At 43.7% G+C, this 9,629-nt stretch overlaps 1 protein-coding gene across 1 annotated transcript in view; it reads right to left on the reverse strand.

Annotated features, from left to right (window-relative positions):
* STT3B (STT3 oligosaccharyltransferase complex catalytic subunit B) overlaps positions 1-9,089 on the reverse strand; it is a 50,654-nt gene extending 41,565 nt beyond the window's left edge. The window contains exon 1 of the mRNA XM_063408672.1: positions 8,671-9,089. Within this exon, the coding sequence (XP_063264742.1) occupies positions 8,671-8,903 (233 nt within the window). The 5' untranslated portion in view covers positions 8,904-9,089. The remainder of the gene's footprint in view (positions 1-8,670) is intronic.
* Between the last annotated feature and the right edge of the window lie 540 nt (positions 9,090-9,629).

Here is a 9,629-nt window from a genome sequence, read left to right on the forward strand (position 1 = left end):
ACTCAAACACTGCATTGGCTTTCATGACTTCCATTCTACAATAGTGAGTTGAAGAGACATTCATTTACTGTCACTGTTACCACTGATACAATGCTAAAGTGCAAATTTTGTTTTGCTGACTTTCTAAATTAGAAGAACTGCAACTTTAAAGCATTTTATCTATTGCCAGAGAAAGAATTTAAAACATTTCTAAGACCTTTAATATCCAAATGATCAAATATTTCAACCATGAAGATGAAATTGCCTTTTTCAAGACAAATGTTTCAAAAATATTTATGAAATTTTAAGTTATTTAACTGAACTTCCAAATGCTGTTTGGGCTAAGTTTAGGATAAGAGGTTAGCACATTAAACATATGTAATAGACTAAATATATACGTGTATGTGTGTGTGTAAAGCTGGATAAACATAGAAAAGTACTCAGGACAGGAAACCTTGTTTTGTTGTTTTGCTTCTGCATCACTCTATTTTCAAATCCTATGGCTATAGCACATATTCTATTAAATGTGTTCCTCTAAATCAGCTACATCCTCAAAGAGGTACTTTCTATGCTTAGACTTTCTTAACATATCAATCTATTGTGAAGATAGAAATAAAAAGAAATAAAATCACACTTCTTGAATTTAAAGAAGTTGGCTATCATTTGTTACATAATAATTGCAAAAAGAGAATACAGAGACTGAAAAAAATAAAGCAAAGAACTCAAAAAAATGTAGGCTGCCAGTCACATGTACTAGAACAGTTTAAAATTACATAATTACATGTTATTTCTCCCTTCTGCAAAATCCATATTAAATCAAAAGGATACAGAGTGCTCATCCACACAGTGAGCCACTATTTTAAATAAATGTAAATAATACTGTGTAAACCAGTCTAGAGGAAAATAGCTATCCCACTAAGAACACCACCAAAAATCAATAATCAAGTCAAACTCTCATCCTCCATTGCAATGTAGTTTCCCAAGGAATTTGTTTGTTTAAGTGAGGGATGTTTTGAAAAGGTGTTCTGCAATTCCTCATGGATTATCAGCTAAAGAGAACTTGAACACGCTCTTTTACCTAACAAACTAACACAACCCATGTAAATGGATTGCCACAAACAATTATATGATTAGCATTGTAACATCTGGAAGAAATTATCATTTACAGTTATTGATGTTAGATGGGCTCTGAAAAAGTAACATTTGATACTGGACTTGGGTCTCCCATAGCAGACAGACATTTTAAATACAGTTTTCTACTCTTAAAGCGCTCATGTACAAGTTATTTCTTGTTTTAAACAGACCATTTCTTTTTCTAAAACACAGGAATATTGCCACACATAACAGCAAGAACTTTTGAAGTATAGCAAGTATTTCATTCTCTAAAATGCCAAAGGAGCTTTTACCCTGGGAAAGCAGCAGTAAGTTGGGAAATACAGAAGCTGATCTATTTGGTTTGTATCTATATCTATTAAATTCATTCCCCAGGCTGCTTCAACTTATGTAAGGTGTGGTGCAGCATTCGGGTCAATGTCACGGTACCTCTCCAGGCCAGACCTAGCAGCTACCCACATTGGAAACACCTCTGGTTTGATTCCCAGCAACAGCTCACATGAAAACCACAAACTTTGCTCAGCTATGGGGCTGGAAATGAAGTCTATGTGCTGGACATACCATTAAAAGGCTATAGCAATGCATGTCCTAAGTTCACTTTTTTTCTCCAGGCAAGTAGTAAGACTGCTGGCTCCAAGAAGTTTTGCTAAAGGAGTTAATAATAACGAAAACATTGCCACACATCCTGCTACAGAGTGCAGACTCCACAGGCCCAAAAAGTAGCAGCTTTAATGGCTTTCCTAAGTAGAAAGAAGCCCTCAGGAGTAGCCCTAAATGTCAGTACAAATGTACCTCAAAGGGCTTGCAAGAATGGAATTTTCAAAAATTCAGGAGGAAACTCTACAACACACGCACAGTTGACATTAAATGGAAAATAACCTGATTAATTAGAGGAGATTCTTGTGGAACAGTAAAGACACCTCCCCCCCAAACTTAGTGTATCCTCAATCCATTTAAAACCTACTAGTTCCTACAGGATTTTGAATTTTCTTGCTAACTATAATGGCCCAAATTTTTATTCTTCCCTTCTCCCACCAGTTCAACACAAGACAGATTCAAAAACATGAGTATTAGGATTACAGGCTGCCAAAACTAGAGACTATTAGAGAGAGTTATGATAGGAAGCAAAAGCTAACCTTTATAAACCACTCTAACCCTATGTAATCAAATCAAAATTCTGTTTTAAAAACCAAACATATTAAGCTGTTCAAATAATAGGATATGTGCCAAAAAAGTCCAAGGATTTTAATTGTAGCATTTGCTCTAGTTAGGCAAGTGTTTGTGAGTGTTTGCTGAAGACCATTAAAAAAATCATGGCATTAAAAGCTAAACTTGATGGTTCAGTTGACCCAGCCTACATAAAACATTTGGATATGTTTTCCTTTTTCATGTTTCATTCTGCTATCCATAAATCAATAAAAGGGTCAACACTTTACAAGCATTCTATCTCATCTCATATGTTTCCCAAAAGAAGTCTGTAGGGAGTCTCTGTACTCAACCATTCTCTGCATGTGTTTTATGAACACTGCCCCTCCTACCTATCATGCATAACCCCATTACTGCACCCACGTGAAATCTGATGAGGTGTTCACCCCAATTACAAGTAGTGCGAGTGAGGAAAGAAGCACTATGTGCTAAGTAAAGATGGTAGAAGACAATAGTAGATACAGAGCAGGGATTTGATTCTTGCATGACTGCTATTTTATGAGGCCACACAGTGAAATGCTTTTCAGCTGCACCACTCCAACTGAACAAATCTAGCCTGAGGTCTCCCCACTCACAAAGCAGTTTCTGCTATGCCTTCAACTCTGTCCAATGTTTTTTTTTGAAATTGTCCTCCTTCAATTACATTTCTAATATTTACCTATTTTTGCAATTTCACAAGCAGCAGAGAAGTCCAGTACAGTCAAGTGCACATCATCTTGACTGTTATCACCATATCAACCTTACAGAAAAATTTACTTGGCTTCAAAACACTTCCCTCCAAGTAGCTCAACAATACCTTACAATTGAGAAACTCCGAAAGCCAGGCTAACCTGTGCTAACAGAGTTTCTCAACCCATATCATACTTCACTAGAAGTGATCAAAAAGGTGCCTGACTTGGATGCTCCTCATTAAAGGGAAGGTGGTGATGCACTGGTGAAGCCTGGAAGACTATTCTCACATAAAAATCTCTTTCATGAGCACACAGGCCCCACCAAAGCAGATCTAGACTCTGTCCTAGAATATTTTTCCTACTATAATAAAATGGCAAAAATGAGTTTGAGTTACCTGAAATACTGTTAAAGTTATTAGTATTACTAGAGTATAAAACAATCATTCAAATGTTAACAGTAAATATAATATTAAAAAAATATTTCTATAAAATAGAAATAGAGTACTTCTCACTTCACAAAAGCAAAATGCTTGTGAATGAAGAACATGTAGTAAGTTTTTAATATTAATCTCATGAAATTTGCAACATCTCAGATGACCAAGTGGCTGTCAGCTCTCAAGAGCACATTTAGTACACAATCTGCTGCCTACTTTCCCAGCAAGAGGCACTAGCAGGGAAGCACTGGCCAGGTGAATTACCTGAGTGGGCACTGGTAATTGATATTATCGATGCCCTCCTCTTTACACAACTTTTTCCCCTCTCCTTATGAACACCAACTTAATATGCTCTTATTCACCTCTTCTTTCATCACCTGTTGCTCCAGTGTCTTAACATGCTCTGGTTTTATTTATATACACCTTCCCTCTGTCACTCAATTCCAGTTTATCCTCTAACATCAGTCACTATTTACATTCCCTCCTGATGTTCAGTCTTCCTCAAAAATAAGAGATTAAACTGTAATGTAAGAACTGGTGGCAAACGAGCTCAGGAAACTAAAATGTTATAGTATTTTAACAATTTACCTCATTGAATTTACTATGACTGCTTTATAGCAAGCAAGAAGAAAAAAATAGGACTGCACAGTGGGCGACAGCAGAGAGCCACTCCAGAAGTCAACTATCAGATCAGGTAACTACAACACAAACAAACCCACAACCTCCAATGATGGATCAATTCCATACACCACTTTTTATGTTCACTTCAGTTGTACTTTGAATTTTAAGGAAGGTTTTATGTCATATTTATAGATGTTAAATTACATTTTCATTAATGAAACAAGTTTATAACAGCTCAAGGATCCATCTGGCAAACATGATTTGAATGTAGCAAAACCTTGATGGTGCCTGAAATAAACTCAACTTCCTTTAACCTGCCTGTCTCTGAAACTCAAGCAATGACACTGACTTCAGGTTTATTTTCACCAGTTCATCCCCATTCACCAAACTCCACTAATGCAACATTATAGTATCAGTGATGAAAAATGGATTGCCATTATATCTATAATCCGTATTTGCTATGAGCAAAATTACGTTACTTCACAGCGAGGTACAATAAACAATGGTCACCCCTAATGGCAGGTAAAAAGCCAGTGGTTTGAGCAATCAATGGTGCTGGTTTGGAAGAGCCAAAAATGTGTATGAGACTGTGGTAGTGCTCTTCAGCAGCAAGAACTGGCAGGGATGTAGAAGACAACATTCCTGACAGGAAAATGTAGACAAATGGAACTGACCAAGCCACCACTGGCGCACCATCCTGCACACGCAAACTGGTATGGAGAGGGTCTCATGCTCACATATGTGAGCTTAGGCATTCCACCCTAAGAAGGCTTTCACTAAGGTAACTGGTATTAATCTGGCTTTTAGCAAGATGTTAAAATTCTCAGGGGAAAGAAGTTTGATCTCATGTCATGGGATGTGATTAATGATTCAGATACAGTTCTCACACGTGTGGCTTAATGGTAAGAACTGCACAAACAGAACAAATGTACTATTTTTGACAGTACCCCCTGAAGACTACTGATGTACCTAAAGTTGTAATCATTTCACTTGGTAGCAGTATCAGAATGCAAGAGTCTTGCTATATATCTCTTTTGTATGTATACATATGCACACACATTATTTTTTTATACATATATACACACACACACATATATATGATGCAAGCAGCCAAAAGAAATAGCATATGGACACACTGGAGCTGTATTTAGAAAACCAGTGCATAGAATGTAGCCCCTGTTCAAGGGCTCCATGATTTTGGTTGCCTTGGTTCTACAGCCAGGTAGGCATTTAAGGCAATATCTGACAGTAGGAATGCTCTCACTTGACAACTGAGTTAAATCTGCTCTCGTACTTTCATGTGCAGCTTTCACTCTGCACTTGTGGGTATGCAGCACTAAAATTAAGCCAAACCAGCCAACAGATGGACCAAATTTCAGACATTAAATCTGTCCATTTCAACGTACCATCACTATCCATGTTTCAAGTTCTTGGCCTTAGAATGAAATCCTGGAATTAAATGCTGGAGGCCTGTCAATGGCACATCTTAATGTCAGTGCTGCCTTGACTTCATGTATCAGCTCACCTGACCTAGAAGCTGCCAAGAAGTACACACATTTCTCAAAGTCTCTGGACCAGCTCAAGTATGGAAAGTAAACATGAGATGAGAAATAAATCAAAAAGTGAAAATACTGCACAAAATAGGTAGTCAGTGTGAAAAAAAACCCCAGCAGTAAACCTAGCCATAGTGTACAGGTCACAAGTTCTTAAGGGACAGCACGGTGACCTCAAAATACCAGTTTGGTTTTACCTTGCACAGGCATTGTATTTCAATGGAGATCAAAAACCAAACACCATCATCTCTCTACTGCCTTGGCCTATCGTACTACATTTGGGTCACTTCTGGAAGAAATGCCAACACAAGTGAGTCTCAGAGGCTGATTTTACAAAGGCAGCAAATCTCCCTTCTATCCCAAATCAAAACCTAATTTTACTGGCAGAAAGGCAGCTCAAAAGGGATGTTAGGGGAAAAAAAAAAAAGTGGTATTTGATTCAATTAATATGTAGAAAACCCAAGGCAATTCTGCCTTTCTTCCCACCCCTGATGGTTTCATATGGCCATACCAGGAAACTAGATTCCTAAGTAAATGGGAAAGCTTTCTACACCTTAGAGGCAACAATATTTTTCCATTCAAAAGAATAAATGATTTGCCTAATACATTTTATCAGATATGCCTCCGTTTCTTCTCTGGAGCACAAAAATACTAGAGAATAGGTAGCTGACTTTACAATACACTGCCAGATATCCTATGAAAGCTTGACAGGAAAAGCCAAAAGAATTGAGAAAAATATCAAACTGTTCCACAGCAAAGTCTACAGTCACTGTGCTGAAAAAAAAAATCCAGTTTACCTGGAGAAGCTGCTAACTAAAGAAGTGGTTAAAAAAAAATTATAAACAGAGCACTGCTGCTAGTCTTTTCATAAGCTCCTTTCCTATATTACATTCAGATTTCTAAGACCCTTGCATCTATGAGAAACCATTCCTACCTAGCTACTCCACAGTGCTTAAGAGAGCAACATCATTTTTTACTCTTTCCAACAATTTTGCTGCTGCCATAGAGAAAGCCCTTTGTTTTCACTCAGTTTCTACCATTTTAGGTTCTCTGTCCTACTAATTAACTTAAGTGCATTTGCCTCTACCATTTCTGGCATGCAGCAACACGACACTGGCATGATTCTTGACATTTCAACTGCTTCTCACAGACCTGCATTAAAATCAATGAGTTTTGTCAACTTCATCTATTCCCTAATTAACAAGGGTACATCCAACAGCACAGGCAGCAATGCCTTCTGTTTGTGTACTCAGGAAGATGACTTTGCATGAATTTACACACTGCTTTAAACAGGAGTTTATCTTTACAGCTAGATCATTACTATGAACTTAACTCCCATAGCACCATTTTAGTGTCCTTCAGGGTTTAGTAACAAGTTACGCAACTCAGCACTGTAAAATTTTCGTTTATCCAACAAGGATGAGTCTTGATTATAAAAATCAGATAAAATTTACACAAAAAAGTAGCTTGCATGCTTAAAAGTTTCCTCCATAATAGAAAGGAAAGTCTTTATGCTTAAATTTAGATTAGAAGAAAACAACTCCACAGGATACAACCTCAGGTTCATAGTCTCATTCCAGATGCATTTGAACTACACTCCTCCTCATTCTTGACTTTATTAATTGGAAGTTTGCACTTCTTCCATTCATTTGTGTTTGCAAAAAAACACTTGAATCATGGGCAATTACTTGACATTTTGAAGATATTTTGAGATACTTGGCTTTCACATCACAAAGGTTTATTACTTCACAGAGCATTTTAAAACAAAGCAATTCCTTGTTCTCTATCCACTATTCTGAGCCATGATTTGTGAATGGATTACATTTGCGGGTGTGGGGGGAGAGAAGTGAGGGGGGAAAGCCAACTAGAAAAGAGGAAGTCGTGCTTTTGAAAGTATCAAAGTATCTCATGCTTTGCAGAGAAGTACAATTTCAGCAACAATTTTAGATGAAATTTAGCACAGAATATCTAGCATGCGTTTCAAAACGAAGCATCTCCTTCCTTCGTGCAATTAACAGTGAGACCCAAGACGTAAAATTTTAAATTAAAATCTGACAGTTCACTATTCTAAAGTCATCTGCCACTTACCCTATATAAAGTTCTAAAGACCTCACGGATTCCCAGGAGGAAGTAACCAGTAGTATAAAAATTCATTGTCACATTTTAGCATTACAACAACCCTGCCCCACAAGTCTTGTCATCTTTCACTTCGCCTTACTGCAAGGAACGCGTGCAGCATTTTTTGGTCCCATGCATAAAATGGTTTCGGTCTCCTCCATGAGGGAAAAAGAACAGACGGCTTTTCTAGGAGAGACAGCAATCTTTAGAAAAATCAAGATGTGTCGGAAACAGCAAAAGTCCTTGGGCTCAGAAACGCACCTTCGAAACACCTGGCAGTAAATCAATGTCAACCATTTCGCTGTAATCCCTCAAGTCACTTTTATGAAGATTACTTCCTGCAGTGCATTCCTCACATTGCTCCCTGCCCGGCCGACAAGGACTCTGGCAAAGACCACTTCGGGAAGCCGCACCGCACACACGGGACCGGCGGCGCGGCAGCGGGACCCGGACCGGGGCGCGGGTCACGCCTGCCACAACTGTTTCGCTACCAGCTCCTGACTCCTGCCCGACTCCCGGTTCCCTGCCAGCGCCACAACTTTCCCCGTGCCCCCGGGAGAGTCCTGCCGCGACTCCAAGGGATGCGGGAGAACTGCCGCCGCCCCCGTTCCCGAGGTCTCCGCCGCAGGGGACACCCCGGCGCCGGGCACCGCGGCTCGCTCCCGGCGCTTCCCTTCTCCCGCGCCGCGGTGACGACCCCTCACGCTGTCTCCGACCTGCCACAGCGTGTCCCGTCCGCACCGCCTCCCTCTCTCTCTCTCCTTGCCTCCCTCCTCGGCTCCCGGGGCGGCCGCGACTGCCGGCCCCCTCCGGGGAACAGGCAGGGGCGCAACTTCGCGGAGTGGTGGAGCGGGGGGCGGGCGGCGGGGCCCTCCCGCCATCCCCGCGGACGGAACCCGCGGGTCTCCCCCGCCGCGGCTCATGGCGCGGCTCTTTCCCGCCTCCCCGTCCCGCCCGGCGGCGGCGGCCACTGACCAGGGGTCGAACTCGTGGATGATGCTCTCGAAGCGGATGACGGCGAAGAGCCGGGAGCTGAATCCAGCCAGCCAGGCCAGGAAGAGGATGGTGAAGGAGAGCAGGGACTGCCAGCCCGCCGGCTGCGACAGGCCCCCCGACAAGCCGCCGCCCGCCCCGGCGCGGCTGTGGAGCGGCGCCGCGGAGTTGGCGGCGGGTCTGTGCTTGTGGTCGGGGGCCGAGTGCTCCGCCATGTTGTACCCGGGGCTCCCTCGCAGCCTCTCCCTCCGCCCGGCGCGTGCGGGGAGGAGGAGGCGGAGGAGGGGAGGAGAGGAGGGAGGAAGGGCAGGGGGCGGGGAGCTCGGCAAGGGGCGGGGCGGAGCCCGCCCGCTCTTACTCGGCGCTCCTGGCTGACTCCCCGCCGCCTCCTGGCGCGCCCGGGCTCTGCCGCTGCCTCCTCCTCCCGCCGTCACCGTCCCCCGGTGCGGGAGGGGGCACGGCGCGGCGCGGGCGAGCCCGGGGGGCGGGGCCATCGGCAGGACGGGGGCGGGGCCAAGGAGCCGGAGGGGCGGGGGTCGAGACGGCCCGGGACGCGCGCGCGGCTCCGAGGGGCAGCGCCGGGGTGGGGAGGGGGGCTCCGCCAGGGGGGGCCTGCGGACGGGACCCCGGCGGGAGGGAAAGGGGCGGATCGGGTCTCCCTTCCTCCTTCCCGGGCGGGCCGTTTGACATTGCCGCCCCTCCGGAGCGGGAGGAGCTACCGGGGGAGGGCGGGGCTCCCAGGAGAAGGCGAGGGGGCGGAACCGATCCCCTCCGGTAGCGCCCTCCTAACAGGAACTCCGGTGACGGCCTGTCACGGAGCGACAGGTATTTAAAAGGGGCGGGTCATCCCCGAGCAGCCAATCGGAGCGGCACGGGCCCGCGCATGGAAACGTCGCTGCCGTTGGCAGCCGTCGGGGCAGTTGACTGGCAGCGGTTTGTTC

Source organism: Prinia subflava, chromosome 1 (genome assembly GCF_021018805.1).
Source record: "Prinia subflava isolate CZ2003 ecotype Zambia chromosome 1, Cam_Psub_1.2, whole genome shotgun sequence".
NCBI lineage: Eukaryota > Metazoa > Chordata > Aves > Passeriformes > Cisticolidae > Prinia > Prinia subflava.